The sequence below is a fragment of the Sprattus sprattus genome, assembly GCF_963457725.1.
Source record: "Sprattus sprattus genome assembly, chromosome: 17".
NCBI classification, from domain to species: Eukaryota; Metazoa; Chordata; class Actinopteri; order Clupeiformes; family Clupeidae; genus Sprattus; species Sprattus sprattus.
This window is the reverse complement of record NC_137915.1, coordinates 10458655-10476288: the sequence shown is the minus strand read 5'-3', so window position 1 is coordinate 10476288 and position 17634 is coordinate 10458655. Positions and strand designations below refer to the sequence as shown.

At 45.5% G+C, this 17634-nt stretch overlaps 2 protein-coding genes across 2 annotated transcripts in view; both read right to left on the bottom strand.

Annotated features, from left to right (window-relative positions):
- Positions 1-1192: 1192 nt before the first annotated feature.
- On the bottom strand, positions 1193-7919 carry cdv3 (carnitine deficiency-associated gene expressed in ventricle 3). The gene is made up of 5 exons (XM_080854992.1): positions 7497-7919; positions 5122-5198; positions 4275-4408; positions 3328-3496; positions 1193-2993 (listed from the first exon to the last, which is right to left on the bottom strand). The coding sequence occupies exons 1-5, from the start codon at positions 7692-7694 to the stop codon at positions 2867-2869; spliced, it is 705 nt and encodes a 234-aa protein (XP_080711118.1). The 5' UTR covers positions 7695-7919; the 3' UTR covers positions 1193-2866.
- Positions 7920-9176: 1257 nt separating this feature from the next.
- The window catches only part of tmem108 (transmembrane protein 108), a 44562-nt gene continuing 36104 nt past the window's right edge, over positions 9177-17634 (bottom strand). The window contains exons 3-5 of the mRNA XM_080855591.1: positions 13486-14916; positions 12618-12772; positions 9177-11285 (exon numbers count right to left, since the gene is read on the bottom strand). Coding sequence (XP_080711717.1) covers positions 11169-11285; positions 12618-12772; positions 13486-14916 — 1703 coding nt within the window. The 3' untranslated portion in view covers positions 9177-11168. The remainder of the gene's footprint in view (positions 11286-12617; positions 12773-13485; positions 14917-17634) is intronic.

The window sequence follows — 17634 nt, the reverse complement described above, 5'->3', positions numbered from 1 at the left end:
ACCAAAATATCTTGAGGCTGCTATCTTTTTAATTATTAGGCAATTCTGTTGAATGAGAAGGACTGAATTGTTAAAAGATAAAAGAAAATAGCGCAGAAAATGGAAGCGTGGGGTACCTGCAGACTATGGCAAAGAAACATAGACCTGAAAAGCTGAATCACAGAACAGATATTATCCAAACCTTTAACCCAATGCTGAAAATGTAGTACTTCATGAAACATTTCCCATAAAGACAGTAGGGCATACTCTATAAGTAATGCAACAGCTCGTAGTATACAGTACAATATTATGTAGCTTAATCTCCCTTTGAATTTGAACATGGAACCACCCTCAGGGCCAGAACCAAACCTTAGGCAAAACTCCCATAAAGAGCTGTGTACTAGTTAACTAGCACAGACATGCTGAAAAGGCAGTTTCAGGGAAATGGATATAAAAGCTGTTGTCTGGCTGTTCAGGTGAACTGTTGAAAGTCTAACGGCCCTACTGTGAGTGCCAGAAACGTCCCGTTTGCATTTCAACTCCACGTCCAATCATGTGAACTCCATGCGGTGGGGGAACAGTGGAGCGTTTTTTTTTTTTTTTTTTGTCAGGTCATCACGATCCACACGGGCACTGAAAAGACAAAGCCTTTACTTTCACCACAAGCACATCTCTGGGTCCCCTCAGAGGCAGCAGCCTTGCAAACCTAATGCTGAAAAGCCCACAAATCAATGGTTATATTCAACGTAAGGTTAACGCCTCTAGCCAATGACTACATAGGTCTTTATGTTGGCATCGCTAATGAACAAGACATTCACGACTATTCTTAGTGAGGTATAACAAAAAGCACACAGGGATCCAACTATTATAATGACTTGCACCATGGAGATCTTTCACACTAAAGTTTAAGCAAACTTTCCACGAATGTGGAACAAACTTGTCTTTTGTCAGAAAGGGAGAGACCGGCTTGGTCTGCATAGTGGGCTAAACATGGTGCAAGCAGATTGCCTGGTTTATTGAAACAGTTTCCTCTACTGCGGTTTGGGACCCAGTAGGTCAGCTTTTATGATAAAAATTTAAATAAAAAAAACTGCATTATGACACACTTCAGAAGACTATAAAGGCAAAAGAAACATGTTGCACAGCAAAGGAAGCAACCCGAGAAAAATAAGTGCAGTTTAAAACAGTTAACAACTTAAGGAATGATGTGGGATAAGAAAGAACAAAGCTTTAATTATGGTTTTCTTTTTATGTCAATCTTACGTCAATATTCATTTTTTTTTTAGTAAAACAGAAAAGGGCCAGTGAGACAGCAGGGAAAGGGTATGAAGGGGGTAGGAGGGCAGGGGCAGGGGCAGGGGCAGGGGCAAGGGCAGTCTAGGGTGGGATTCTTGATGGCACGCTACAGCTCTGCTCTACATTCCTGCTCAGGGTCTGTGGGAAAGCCTCAAGAGTGCTCCTGAAGAGCAGAAGAGTCCAGTGGCAGCCTGCAAGATGGGGGCGCCGAAAGTGTCTTTGCAGAGGACGCTGACGTGTTTTTTTTTCTCCTTTTTCCTTTCATCTGCTTTTGTCCTTTTCCTGTGAGCCTTCCTTTTCCCCACCACTCCTCATTCTGCTGATTTGTACTCAGTAAGGCCACTTCAAATAGTATTTCCACGTGAAGACCGCGAGCCGAGGAGAGGCGATACAGAAGTTCGCCGTCGTGATAAAGCGACAGGTGGTCCTTTCCTCTTGTTAGAGAGGAGGGGGAGGGGTGGAGTGAATGCTGTCTGCCACCCAAACCCTCACCCCTCCCCCAACCAACTCAACTCTCCCTTTAAAATCAAAGGCCTGGTCAACATGGTTACCACAGATATACAACTGAGGTAGTCTCCACCCCAACCCCTCCTCCTATTTGCAAAAGCCCAAACCTTACATCTCATCACTCACTCGCAAAAAAAAAAAAAAAAACACCTACATTCCAAAACTGGTAAGGTCCAGGACATACACAGATTTAGCATACGGACGAAAAAAAAACTAAAAAAAAAAAAGTGAGAGAGAGCACGGATAACTGTTTTTCAACAGCAGTTCTTCCCAATCGCACAGCCCTACTCGTACAGACATCCTCTGTTGTGCACTGCCATTGTTTCATTTTTTTCGGTTGAGTATGACCTTAACTGAAGCTCACGGGGCAACCGACTGTTGATGAGAGCCGGAGCCAGAGTGATGCGTTCCGACCGCAGTCACTCATCCCACCGTCACGGGTGTCATTCACGTAGGTGAGTGAGTGAGTCGTTGTATACATTTGATTTTTCTTCTTTTTTTTTCCTTTTTCTTTTTCCTTGGAAAGTTTCAGTCAATCCCTGTCGTCACAGCCCTTGTCAATATAGTCGATAATGACCGGGCTTTTGCCGACCATGTGTTGGTTTGTATGGGAGTGTATGGGTCCATTGATGTATGCATGTCTGAGTGTGTGTGTGTGTGTGTGTGTGTGTGTGGGTGTGTATGGGTGTGTGTGGGTGTTGCTAATGTGTAACGACTTATGAATGCACATAAAGTTTACATGTAGATGACAGTACTGTGTGTGTGTGTGTGTGTGTGTGTGTGTGTGTGTGTGTGTGTGTGTGTGTGTGTGTTCGTGTGTAAAAGATGGAAAGACAGTCAGGTCTGGTTGGTGATGGTGGCACCTATGTGACTCCAGGGGGCAGCGAGACACACACACACGCACGCACACACACAGACACGCACGCACACAGACACACACGCGCACACACACACACACACACACACACACACACACACACACACACACACACACACACAGCTGTATTAGTGCTTTCCCCTTCGGGGTCGGCCAGGACTACTTGAGGTTGGGCGGGAAGGGGGTGGGGGCAGGCTGTGTGGGGGGTTAATTGTCCCCCAGGACGGAGTACTGGTTGTCTAGCTGCAGCTGCTGGTTGGAGGTCGGACCCCCTTCCTCCCGCGCACGGTTCCTGTGCTTCACCACCTCGAAAGTCTTCTCCATCTCTCGGTCCCTGGAACACATGAGCTCACCATCAGAATGGGCAACAGTGGAGCAACATTCATATCAACTCCTCACTTTCTCTCTGAATACTTCAGCTCATTGTAGACATGACAATGCTGACAATGTCTAACGAAATACAGTAAAACCTACATTTCAGCAGTATTAACCAACCAGGCTCAAAGACTGGCACCCTATCAGAATTATTCTTTTTGTAATTTATAAGGTCCTACTATGGTGCCAGGGACGCTATAGTCTCATCCAGAAAGAACTAAGTGCATCTCTGCTCACAAACAAATGTCCTCCTGGCAAATACCCCTCACACGTGTGCTGTCTGCGTGTCTTACTTGCGAGTCTCCACATGTTTGGCAGAGGACTGCAGAGAAGGGAACTGGGAGTCATTGAAGATCTCTGGGGGCCCCGCGGCGGGCCCTCTCTTGGTGGTGGTGAGACGGGCTCCTGGGGGTCGGTACACGCCTGTTGGTTTCGACTCCGGCACCTCAGGCTCTTCCTCTACTGGAGGACAACAAAGGACAGGCCAAACACACGGACACCCCTCATTACCATGGCAACAGGAGCAGCACAGAGAATGGCCGCATCATACACATACACCGATCCATGGGCATGTGTATGGATGTATTAGAGATCTTAGTTCTTATTAAAGATTAAATCCGATGCTAAATTTTAGTACCTGGTGTTTGTCATAACTCTACCTTCACACGGAGTCTCTCGAGTGCTAACTGGCTTTAGAAAGCCTATGAACATCTTCAAAACTACCATGAGCATAGCAAGTTCCATAGCTCTAAAAAGCTTACGCTGCCCTTGTTTCCATGTGCAGCGTTTGTGTGTAGAGTTTGCGTAAGTTGTTTCAAAGTGTATTGAAAGTCAGGTGACACTATATGTGGTGCCTGGGAACAAGGGAAGAAATGTTCTTTTCTTTCCTAGGTTTGTGACATTTAAGCAAACGAATATCAATACCAAACAAATAACAATAATGTAAATTGCAAATGCAATAATAAAAATGTATTTTGCTATATTTATCCAGCCAAAGAATAATGAAAATGCAACATGAGAAGCCTTTAAATCACTGAAAACCAAACCTATCCCTTTCTATGCAAGTCTTACACGTGTGTGTGGTAATATTAACCAAATATTAAAACCAATGACACAATGACAGTGGAAATCTTTGGAGTGAAAGAGAGAGTTGCAAAAGAAAGGACAGAGAGAGACCGACGGACAGAGAGAGAGACAGAGGGAGGGAGAGAGAGACAGATATACAGCTGGTTGTCCTTACCAACAGGAGCAGCTGAAGCGACGGGAGCCCCAGACTTGTTCCAGGGTCCAGACACTTTGTCTCCGCTCACTAGGATGATCTCTCCATCCTCACCCACCTCTTCTTTATCATAATCTTCATCCTCTCTCTCTTCACTGGTGGGTGGAGAAAATAGGGATGGAGAAGGAATATGAGTGAAGTGTGTGTGTGTGTGTGTCAGAGAGATGTCTGGAACAGAACACTATGACCTCTATCAATCTAAATCAAGCAAGCAATGTTGACCACCCCATCTCTATATTTGTATTACAGTTGGGCCCTCATGTTCAAAACACACGTGTGGTTGCATAATAGGAGCATTATAGTGCAGCTGAAAGTTTACTGTTCTTCATTATGAGTTTTTAAAGTATGAATGGATGGACTAATGAAGCAAAGGTTACATTTTTTTTTTTCATACTAGGAATGCTGCCAGCAGAGACTTAGGTCCTGACTCATCTTCAATTGATCCTGGCATGAGCACAGCCTCGCTGTGCCATCCTGAACATGCCCATGCGCTGTGCCATCCTGAACATGCCCATGCGGTGAGGCATCCTTAACATGGCACCCATCACTCACATGCCCTGCTGGTAGATCTGTTATGCCTACCCTACGCTGAAAGTGCTTTCACTGAGGGAGCCATCCTGGTTGTATTCTTCAAGTGTTACTCTTTGCTCTCTCCTGAGTTCATCATGGCATGAGCATGGCCTCACATGCCTCATGATGTCACCTCAGAAACGCTCTGCTGTATGATGGGGACCCGTGTCAGTCCTGCGCCCTCATGTGCCTTCTCTGAGTGTGACATCGTAAATGTGCTGCAGCCATTTTCCCTTACCCAACCAGTAGGGCCTGCAGCCTGAGGCCAGTGTAGTCCACCTCCTTCTGCTCAAACTCCTTCCATTCCGCATCCTCCTGAGAACACACAAAGCACACAGCGTCTCAGCCAAATACAGACCCAGCACGTAAAGACACTCCCGTCCCCCGCACCCCCAACCACATCCGCCACCTGTCCAGGCTGGACTCCATCCACACGCCCCTGCTCCAATGCTTGTGAGGGGGCACCATCAAGCAATGCATGCTTGACAGCAACCACTGCTCTTTTATGAATTACAGAGGGGGGCACACACTAAAACAAAAGAGAGGTACACAGCCCACGGGTAAAGACTAAGCCATCTGGGAACAGTACATGGTGCTGTGCTAAAGGGGCTGTTCATAAGCTATTGCTACTGCAAACAAATGAGCCAGCCTGTACTCGGAGCCCAGATGTGAGCGGCTGACTGACTCACACATAGCAGGTTTGCAAGGAGACGCCAGGACATTTTGTTCCCAGGGGTCAGTGTTCATTAGCTTAATTGACAGAGGAGGAGGGGAAGAGGAGGTGTTGTGTGGCTTTTTCCTGAGGATGAAAAATGTCTGGCTGAATTTATGACGATGGAGCAGAAACCAAAAAAACAGACTCTTTCAAGATTTCTAGATGTGGGAGTTTGGCTACTTGGGCATTTGTTCTTACCCAGCTCACAACAATGTTCAACCTCTTCAGAAAATAAAAACTCAGAACCAATGCTTGATAGGTCATGAAAGGGTTTATGCTCAGATTGAAATATAACTTTGAATAAGGTGTGTGTGTTTGGGAGGTGTGAGTTGCACTAACAATACTTGTTTCTGTGTAAATTCAAGCACTAATTCCAGATATGCTGTCCAACTAAAATGAGATCACAAGTCTAACAGAAAACGTCTGACTTCTCAGTGATCTCTGACATCCACTCACACAGACAAGGCAGACAGAACCAGAAGAATACTCTTCAAGGTCAGTCTTGTAATACTGAAAAACAATATGTCAAAAAGACGAACTGGTTGGCTTTCTGCCCGTTCTCCTTGATTCTGTGCTCTTTTTTTGTGAGCGAAAGGATCACTTTTAGAAACATAATAATTGCAACCTTCTGTGACTGTAAGAAGGCTAAAGTCACCACGTCACAGCATTCATTGACAACACCAAAACAATGATGTTGCACAAACAAAAGTATAACAAAAACAGGATAATTTCAATAAATCCTAGAGTACACAATTACACAACAGTGACTTGATCTAACTCCCAATCTAGTTCTGAGGAAAGTATATAGAACGGTTGCTCTAGTTTAAACCTTTTTAATGGGTGGTGTCAAGAGTTAAATCAAAGTAATTACGACATGACTTAGCTCAATGGTCAGGCTCACAGTGATGAAAGTTCCTTTAACTCAACAAAGACCATTTTAATGGATATATAATGTAATTAAAGTCAATAAGCCAAATATGTGTACAGCATTTTATTTAGCCATATGGTTAAATAGAATATCAGGCAAATAAGATGGCCCCTGTGAACAGCTGTCTGACGTTCATGAAAGGTCTGCAGGTAGTTGCCTTAGGCCACTATGTAACAGATCTTACAGCAGTCACAACTCACTTCTAAGCTTTTATAAATCACTTTGGACAACTATTAAATCAACAATCTGTGTTAGTTATTGAGTAAGTCACAGTTAAGTATGACAGAACTGGGGGGAATGACGAGGTGGTTGGCTAGCGGGGAAGTGAGTCAGGAGGGAGGGAGCTAGCTAGCAAGCTAGCATCGCAAGTACCAAATAATTGCCACTCAATCTGGGCCAAAAAACCCAATCACGACAATCTATTACCTTGGTAAGGTTGGTAACTACGGCAGATTTTAACATGGTATGTAGCCAACCAGCTGACAGACTTACTGACAGTAAACTGACGACATACCGGGGATAGACGCAAATGGTAACGTTGCCATAAGGAACTAAGTTAGCTGTAACACCGTTAGCGCATGTACCTAGCGCTATAGCTCGCTAAAGGAGCTAACAAGATACCTAGCTACAGCTCGGATGCAACCACGGTCACATCGACGGACAAAATGTAACCGACTGTATAACGTTACCATTCGTTGTCGAATAAACGTTGACACTGTACTTAAGGATAAAATCGAAAGGCGCAAGTTAGATTATTGGCTTTGCTGTTATCAAGTTAATATATTAGACCTCGTTATCCTTCGCAATATGATGGCTAGCTAACTAGCTAGCTAGCTAATACATAAACTAGAAGTTTAACCAACGATATCCCACCATGTCACAATAACGTTAGAGTGCTGGTGAGCTAATAACTATCGTTAACGATAGCTAGATGTTTTGTTACAACGGCCAGAGAGACCAACTTGCATACCTTCTCTATCTGGTCGTCCTGATTTTCGTTTTTCGTAGACTTCTCTTTTTCCTTTTTGATCTTTTTCAAAACCACCGGTGCTGGCCCAGCTGCAGGCTCCTTCCCCTTGCCCTTATTTTCTTTCTTCTTCTTTTTATCGCGCTTAGCAAAGAAATCATCCAGGCTCTTCTCCGGAGCATTTGTTTCAACATCCGCCATTTTCTGAGACTAAGTAACAACACCTAATCTTACAAGGAAAACTCTTAACTGAGTCAGGAATGTGGCCTGGGATGAGAGAAAAACCTCGGCTTCGATGGACGTGTTTCACCACTCTTCTCTGCAGTCTCACGTGTTCAGCAAACCATAGCAGTTAGCTTGCTAGCTAGCTGACTACCACTTATTACCAAGAAGATGCCTGCCACATTGACCAGCGAGCTAGCTAACTGTATGACAAGGCGCTGTTTGACATACCGAGTGATTCCACCGGATGTTAAAGCTACCTTCTACTGCTACCCCGGATAGGATTCCTCACTGGTTAATTTCTCAGATGTGACTTAACCTGACATGTTGGTTAACCAATGTGCGTACTCGCCGTGATGAGATGTAAACCAATAATACCAGACTTTGTCTAGGCATAGCAAGGGATTTGGTACCCGATTGGTAAAGTTGATATTCAAATAATTAATTCATGAAAATCCGAAAAACTATCCCTAAACTAAAGGCTCAGAAAACATTATTCAGGCATTGAACAAGAAGTGTTTTTTATTAAATCACATTTTTCCTCTTCCGGTTATGCTATAGGCATCAAGGCTAATATCAGATAATTATGGGGTAAGCTACGTACGTAGACGTATGTATACAACTCCATCATTTTAGGCCTAGAAGTTAGCGAAGTTAGTCCCTTCTTACATAAGTAGATTCTTCCAGGGAGAGCTGCCGACATTAAATGGACATTGAACAGCAATCCAGTCACGAACAGAAGAGTTTCTGTTGCAAGTAAACTCTTTAACGTGGAGAGGCACGCTATTAGAGAGTGTGCGCCATCATTAAGAACTAATTTTACAGGAAAGAGCTATGCTGATATAACATGTGTGGCTGATCAAGCTGCTATTATCGGTAGTCCATCGGTAATCTATTTTATTTTGTATATGAGTGGGCCAGTGACAGCCACGGAGTGAAAGGCCACCCCTTCCACCCATGTCAATGGAGCAGCTAGATTCAGCAGAGAGAGACAGAGGGTTCCAGAATAGTCCCATGATCCATATGAAACAAAACAAAGGTCCTATGTAGGCTAGTAAACTCGCTGATGACGGCATTACAAAAATATTCACAAAGCAACAGTTGGTTGAGGTTTTTTTTTTTTTTTTAACTCTGATGGCAGAAGCAACAGTAGGCAAGTAACCCTAAATACTCTGGTGCTTACCCTAGGTAGATTCAGTGATCCAAACAAGACTGGAGCCAGATCGAATTCTGCTATTGAGCATGTTAATTAACCACGTTTGGAGACTGTCACTCAAAACCACCAGTGAAGCACAGTTTCACAAGCACAAACCTCTTTATCCTCTTTCCCACTTAACAAAATACAAGAGGCTGTCTGAAAGATTTTCTCTTTTTTATTGCTCAGCAGTAAAAAGTACAGTGTGTGCTACAATACATAACAAGGGACATAAAGGTATGTTGAACCGAATATACGATGCTGCTTTCCTTGCACCCCACTCCAGCAAAACATCCATACATGGTGACACAGCATACAATCATTCAGGCTGTTTACCTCCGACAGATGTCTAAGCAATCACACATACATAGATGAAACAAACAAACAATAACAACAACAACAAAAAAACAGTAACAAAACACACTGGAAAACAATAATGGAGGCAGTGATGAAAAGCTCAGCAAATGCTCTGCAAACAGAATATGTGATAATACACGATGAGAAATAATTCTCTAGATAATAAAGCTTGGAGTACTTTAATGTTTTTATCGAGACTCTTAATGCATTTCAATGTAATCATAGCCAAATATGGCAGATACTGTATTTTCTTAGCCACTAACTAACTCCATCACCTGCCTGTGCCCACTGCAACAGCCTCAAGATAACATCATCAGATCTAAACATGAATCCAAATCACATGTTCCAATAGCTATATAGTAACAGGTATTTATTAACAAGATACTTGCAGATGCATTATGGTTGTGACTTATTTTTGGTTGTGATTCATTTTCAAAAGGGATCGGTTAAAAAAAAAGAGAGAATGAATGCCCTTCTTTGGCAATAGAGACCTGTCATTACATTAATCCATGAGGAAAGATAGAGACACTCGCACACAGTCATGCACACAGGTACCTACATGTGCAAATCAAATTAATTTTCTTTAATAAAATGCCTAAAATATAATGAAGGAACTCTTCACCTGCTCAGCAAAATGGTCCAATGAAAAACTGTTAAAATTAAAACTTTTAGACAAAACACTTTTGCCATTGCAAAAGCTTCTTGCTGAATCAGAATAATTTGAGGCAAATCAGCTTTGATTTTCACCAACATATATAATACATCATTTTAAGTAGTTCTGAAACATACATGGCATAGAGCTTAAACTTACAGCTAATGTCAATCTTTAATAATGTCCTGTAGCTTGAACTTGCTTTCCTAAACCAGTGCTGATGGTGGGGCAATCAGACAAAAACAAAGGTTTCACTGCTGACATACGCTCACACAGATACACAGACACCTGAAACAAGACACATGCGGCTGGAGACACACGCACAAGAGCACACTGTTTGACACAGCGGGACAGAAGGACTTAAGATACATCATCCGGTCCCCTTAGCTGGTGACAGATGAGGGGAATCGCCACCTAATAGCATTATAGTTTGGGCTCACAGACCAGGGGATTCATTCAAACTTGGGACGAGAACGTGAAATCGGAAAGAGCAGATGGGCAAGTCCTGGCAAATGTGTCATTGCTACAGTGTCACTGTTAAGATACTGAGAAAGAAGACATGCAAAGCGTTTGGGACTGTGTCCGTCCTTGAAATTTACAGATTGGGGTGTAGGATACATGTTGTTTTGTTTGCCAAGACTGCTCCATCCACATTACAATCACACATCCTTAATCTTCTGTTTGAATAAACACACAAGCCTTACAGGAAACTACTTCCCAAGGTGAATTCCATCTCATCTTAGTACGCATACTAAGGGCACTTCTAATAAACCAAAGCCCTTTCTTTCTGTATCCCCTCATTGACATAATTCAAGTTCAACAGGCTTTATTTCTTAAGAGTTTTGGGTAAGGTCACAGGAACATCTTTATAAGTACTCAACTCTACAAGCAGATCTCCTTGCCTTACCAAGCCACAGAAAATAGAACAGAATCACACATAGTCTCATCTTTTATTTAAAAACGACATAAAAACCCTTATCACAATTAAGCATCTGTAGAAAATGTACATCAGAAAAATATGCGGGCTCGCCCTCATAGTAAATAGTATTTGTGGTTCATTCATCCTTAAAACTTCATGTACGCTTATTTATTTTTCTAGGATATAAAGGAGGAGTCTTTGAACAGGGAAGGTTAAACACATACAAAAAAAGCAATCAAAGTCACAGATGGGGAATCAAGTTGAGACCCCCTACTCCTTATTTTGATCACGCTTCAACATGGTCGACGGCCATCATTCTTCTGCCATCTCTCAGATGTCCGAGGCCTTGTCTCTGTGGATGAAGAGCGTCTCCTGGCAGAAGGGGTTCACCAGTACCACGCCACTGTCACTGTAGTCGCCATTAGGCGGCAGGAAGGTCTCCTGTTCCTGCAACACACAGCCGGTAAAGGTCAGCACCAATCCACTTCCCGACAGCAGAACTAACCCGCTATATATCTGAAAGGGGAAGGGCTACCCTTGGGAACCAATAGCTACAGCTGGGAAGATTTGAAGGGGTTGCTAACCAAGGATTTATGAGAAGCGAGACTCAGGGACCTAAAAGGATGTTACCATGGCAGTACCGAGATTTTAACAGTTAGGAGGGTGAAAGAGACAATAATAGGGAGGGAGAGAGAGAGAGAGAGAAATGAAAATCTCGGCAGAACCATTAAGAATGAGTAGAATGGGGGGACTGTGAGAATGACTCAGCAGAGAGGACAGTACCACATTGCAGGGAGAGGGGTAATGACAAAGCTGTGAGGAGAAGAACAGACACACATATGGAGAGGGGAAGCTACATGACAACAAAGCCAAGGTGGGGCAGGAAACCTTTTAGTCACCAGGAGCAGCCAAAACATGATCCTCCCTCCGCATCACCCTCTTTCTGCATCACCACACGGGATGGAGAGAGAGAACAACGACAACAGGGAGAGGGAGAGAGGAGGAATGATGATGGCAAACATTAAGATGAATAAAATGTATAAATAATAACGCTGAACTGAGGGAAAATTGGTGAAATTTGAGATATGTGAATATATAGGATCAAGTAAGAGCTGCTCTGAGCCTGTGGCATTAGCATCTCTCATCCACCAGGGGGCAGTACAATTCTTAAGCTCAGCAACTTTGGCAACAGGGAATGATGGTATGGTATGATGGTGTGGTACACAAAAAAAACCTGATTTACACGCGGTCACACTGTGACAAAGACCGAGTGCCCATTATCTTACAAAAAATACTTGGCTGGCAGTCCGGCGAAAAAGAAGTACTTTGTCATGTAACTTTTCTTTTTTTTTAAAACAATTAACTTTGGCAACAGGGAATGATGGTATGGTATGAAAGTGTGTTGTTGGGGTGGTACACAAAAAAAACCTGATTTACACGCGGTCACACTGTGACAAAGACTGAGTGCCCATTATCTTACAAAAAATACTTGGCTGGCAGTCTGGCGAAAAATAAGTACTTTGTCATGTAACTTTTCTTTCTTTTAAACAATTATTTTTAATTATAATAGAGCTTCAATTCAATCTCTCGAGATTCCTTCTGCACAAAACCATGTACATGTTTGAAAGATGACTAATGGTACAGCAATCACAGACAATGTATTGTCCTCAAAACACACTCCCACACACATCCACAACTGCACTATAAACTCCACAGGCAGCTCCCATTCATTGACACAGCAGCATTACTTGCTACTGTGTGCCCCTTTGCCCCTCATACCTCTGCAGTCTCCAGAGACTGAATCTCTCTGGGGAGTTCCACAGCGTGTCGGTTGAAGTAGTCCATGGTGATGGCGTTGTTCCAATAGCTCAGGTTGTTCTCCTGATTGGACGTCTTCTTCTTCCTCTTCATGCAGCACACTGTCAGGAGGACAGCTAGAGGGACAGGAGAGATGAAGGGAAAATGTGAATGGCAAGGACATGGCAAAATACTTATAGTATGAAATCAGATACAGTATCAATTAGCATAGCATTTGGTTCACTTCCAACTGCAGTTCTTTCCTCTCAAATGTGGGTAGTGCAGTAGTAACACTGTAATACCAAAAGTAAGCATACAAATGAAATGTAATATGGGGGAAACAGATCACTTAGTACTACTTAGTACTATATACAGTCTTGTAAAGTTATACTTTACTCTACTAAAACACACCAGTTGTGATGGCTAGGTAAAAACATCTGAATGACAACCAGTGGGCTTTCAGTGATTGGGATGGATGCTCTGGTCTTTTAAACACACCACAGTGCAGCATGCTGTTAAAGCACCAATCTGCAGTGGGAAGGGAATACCCAGAGCAGCCTCAGCACTTTAAGGTCACATGGGAAGATTACTGACTGCTTCAAGGACAGAAAGCATGAAGTCATAAAATATCTCATACGAACTGTAATGCTACCTAAGAGCTGGGGCAGATTTCCGAAATTGCAGGCTTTTAGAACATTTGACCTGAACAACAGGATGATGGCATATATGCTCTGATTCTGTGTGCTCCATGTTCTGTTGCCTTCCCTTTGGTAGTCCCTCACACTATTAACCGGAGCTGTATCATTGTGATATTGCGTATCCAAACAGGAGGCTGAAGTACTGTACTCACAGCAGGAGGACACAGGCACGCTGATGGCGAGCACCACCCACACGATGTCCATCTTCCCCAGGCAGATGGTGGCCTGTGTGTGCGAGGGGTCCAGGGCCGGGCCTGACTGGTTGCCGGGGCCCCAGGGCCCACCCGTCGCCGCGGGGACCTGCCTGTTGAGGAAGTTGCCGCTGGCTGTGGAGGGGGCCTCTGTAGGAGCCGAGCCTTTGCCGTGCGAACGGACGTCGGGAGAGGGTCCACCCACCGTGCTGTTGCTGTCCGTGGCGACGGATGCTTCGTGTGTGCTGTTACCCACGGATGAGTGTGCTTCCCCATCAACTGTTGGGGCCGAAGAGACCCCTAAGGGCTCTGTGCCATTGCCCGCTGGGTCTGCGACGTTGGAATAAGTCGTGGTGTTGGATGTCATCTCTGTAGTAGGGGGTACGGCATTAATGGTGGTGGCGGAGGTGTCAGAGCCAGGGGAAGGGACTGCCTCTAGGCTCAGGGGGTCTGTGGGCTTCTCTCCAGGCAGGGGGTGCGTCTCTCTCAGGGTGATGGAGTGAGGCTGGGCCGGTTCGGGCATGGTGTGGGCACGCTCCCTGAGGAATCTGTCTGCAGTGGCAGGATCGGGAGAAAAAGCTGAGGAGGAGGAGGAGGAGGAGGAGGAGGAGGAGAAGAGAGAGGAGGGCTTCAGTGCTGAGGTGGAGAGAAGTGATGAAGAATAAGTGGGCTCCTCGGCGTTGAGCTCCTTGGGGTGGGGACCCTTCCTTAGGCCCTCTGGCTCGAGACCCACACTGTCTCCTCTCCCTGTGTAAGGCCCTGATGGTGCAGGAATGGCAGAGGCAGATGCTGCATTCGGGGCACCCTGTCCACCACCAGCGGTCAGGTCTGTCCCTGAGTGTACAGAACCACGGGAGCCCAGATCAGGCTCTGCCAGGCTCACCGACTCCCCTTCAGAGACCAAACCCGGCCCGCCCTGCTGGTCCTTCCTGGTAAAAGTGTTGTTTTGCATCTGGTTTGCCACCACTGACCCGACATGGAGGTCTGTATTATTACTGGCAATGGCGTTCGTTTTCTGAGCCTCATCTAACGTCTCTCCGTTAAGTTTTTGGGCCTGGTTTCCACCATCAGAACTTTGATGCTTTGTTACACCAAAACCAGAACCATCAAAACCAGAACTAGCATGTGTGCCAGGCGCCAGTGCCCTGGCCTGTGAGTGCAAAAGATCCAGGGAGCTGATGGAGGCAGTGGGCTGGATATTTTGGGCACCCCCTCCATAGGCGGACAGCTCCCCACTGCTGGAGGCCTCCTGCCAGCCAGGGGGCTCCGGGGGCAGGACAGGGAGGGGGGCGCTGCTCGCGTCCATGGAGGGGTCCTGGGGGGTCCGGCTGGGGTGTGGCTCCTGGACAGAGGACACCAGCCCCACTGACACTACCAGGATTGCTACGACACCTGCAGTGGGAAAAGGAAGAGAAGAGAAGAGAAGAGAGAAAACACATGAGTGTCTTGGTGCAGTTGTATTACAGTTGTTGCAGGCAGGTAGCCTAGAGAAGGAACAGGCAAGCCGGGGAACAGAGGCTGGGAACATGCATGTCTTGACTTGCCTCTCAGTGATATTTTCATTGTTACTGTAGACCCACCAGTAGTGGGGGAGTGCAAGGCAGGTTAATAAGAATCAGGTTGATAAATGACATTGATTATTGTCCAGATAATTAACAGCCTTGTGAAATGTGTTTGTAACCCTTTCAGGTTAGTGTGCTTGTGCATGTATAGGTGCAGCAGCAGCAGTATCTGTGTGTTCCTGGGGAACCGACTGAAGGAGACAGAACACAAGAGGGAGAAAGAAGCAGGAAATATGGAGAGATGTAGTACAGTGCAGTGGTGTGGTTATCTATAAGAGTAGGATGACTGGTTCACCACACCAGTCCCCCCCCCCCCCCGCCAGCACTGACATCGCCACACAGAGGGGGGGGGGGGGGGGGGGGGGGGACAAAAACAATTAGGCCCGGCAGTCACGTTTAGGAGCTGGCGCTGTTGTTTACGAGTCAATAAAGGGCCCGCGAGGCCTGTCCCGCATTCATTAGTGAGCATCAGTGTTTAATCAAGCGCCAACGCTCTGTTTGTACCACGCCTTCGCCCCGGTTGCTTTATTAACCTCATTATGCGCTGAGCGCCGTCGACTATTTTACGTGCCTCGGTTGGTTCGGTGTTCGGGGACAGGTAAGATAGGGGCCCGGGGGTGGTGTGGGTGGATGGGGGGGGGCACTGTGAGGGAACGAAGGGAAATGGTGTTGGGGATAAACAGGGAGGTTGTAAGGCTTCTGTGGACAGAGCTGTGCTGGGCTCGGCAAATTCGTTTTAATGGTACGGAATTAGGGCTGCGAGGGAGCGTGGGGTAATTGTGAGCTGTTAGATAAGGACGGAAATACATGTGACGACAACATCTGAGGGACTTCAGAGGGAGCGGGGAGAGGACAGGGAGAGCCTGGAACAATCCCTGATGATATCTGCAGTGGATGCTTAAAGAGTTTGGCCCTGGTAATTGGGGGCTAGCCAACTGTAGCAGCCTCATCAGATATGGTGAGAAAGCAAGGGAGAGAGAGGGGGGGGGGGCAGAGGAGGAAGGAGATGGAGAGAGAGGGAGAGGGGGGGATGGCAAGAGAGAGGGAGAGAGAGAGTGGCCAGGGGGGTGATGGCAAGAGGGAGGGAGGGAGAGGGAGAGGGTGACCAGAAGGGAGTCTTTTATTTGGCCCATCCCTCTTTGTCTCGTTGAAACATTTGAATGGGAGCCATGAAAGCGCGTGCCACAGCAGGCTCCGGCCCATGCGCTGGGAACGACTGCAGTGCATCACTGCGTCGCAGCCATGGAGCCGCTCACACTGGGCTAAGCCACTCTTACTGGAGTGGAAGCCCAAACACAAGCTGACAAGCATTCAGAGGGAGTGAATAAGGAGAAATAACAGGAATGCAGAAATAAAAAAGTTTATTTCAGAGGATAGGCTCAAGCTGGGAGTTCAAGCCAATCTCCGGAACAGCTGTGTGTCGTACGGAAGGTGCCCTTGAGTTTAATGAAACTTAGAAAAAATACTGTGTGTGTGTGTGTGTGTGTGTGTGTGTGTTAGTGTGTATGTTAGTGTGTGTGTGTGTGTGTGTGTGTGTGTGTGTGTGTGTGTGTGTGTGTGTGTGTGTGTGTGTGTGTGTGTGTGTGTGTGTGATTGTGTGTGTGTGTGTGTGTGTGTGTGTGTGTGTGTGTGTGTGTGTGTGTGTGCGCGCGTGTTTATGTGCGTGTGTGAGAGTATGTTTTGATGTGTCTCACAATCTCAGTTGAAAAATCATTCTACCAGTACATCCTTTGATCAGAAGCTGGACATACAAAACGGGTATTTTTTGTTTTACTTTGCTCTAAGCACAAGAAAACACAAAGACACACATACACACATACACAAACACAAACACAAACAGACACCCCCACACACACCCCCACACACACACACACACACACACACACACACACACACACACACACACACACACACACACACACACACACACACACACACACACACACACACACACACACACACACACACACACACACACTTAAAAACACTTATGCTTTCACGCTCCGTTCCATGTGTCCTAGGTGCTGAGGCATTGTCTCACTCCAGCACCACTTTAGTTTCTACGGAAACCAGACTTCTATTCACACGTTTGGGGGAACAAGTGAGAAAGAAGATGCAAAAAAAACTGGATAGAACAGGAACAAGGTTACTTCAAACACTAACACTCTGGAGGGGGCAGCTTCAATACTACACCCAGTAACAAGCACGTATCTCAACATAAGGAGCTCCAGCACTTCCTGTTAGATGTTTAAAGAGTAGGTAGCAAGGCTGAACCATGAACAAGCAAAACAACTGTGTATCATTTCTATAGCCTCTACAGGCCTATATTAAAACATGCAACCATTGTTTGTGTTTTAGCAGCATACACTGTTGGTAAGACTCTGTGTGAGTTTTTTCATGGTGTGTAGTCTGCTAGATGATAGATAGATGAAAGATGGATACTTTATTGATCCGGAGGGAAATTAAGGTCATCCAGTAGCTTATACACTTAACTCACAAACATACATACATGAATCACAATAAAAACAATACACATAGGGAGAACATG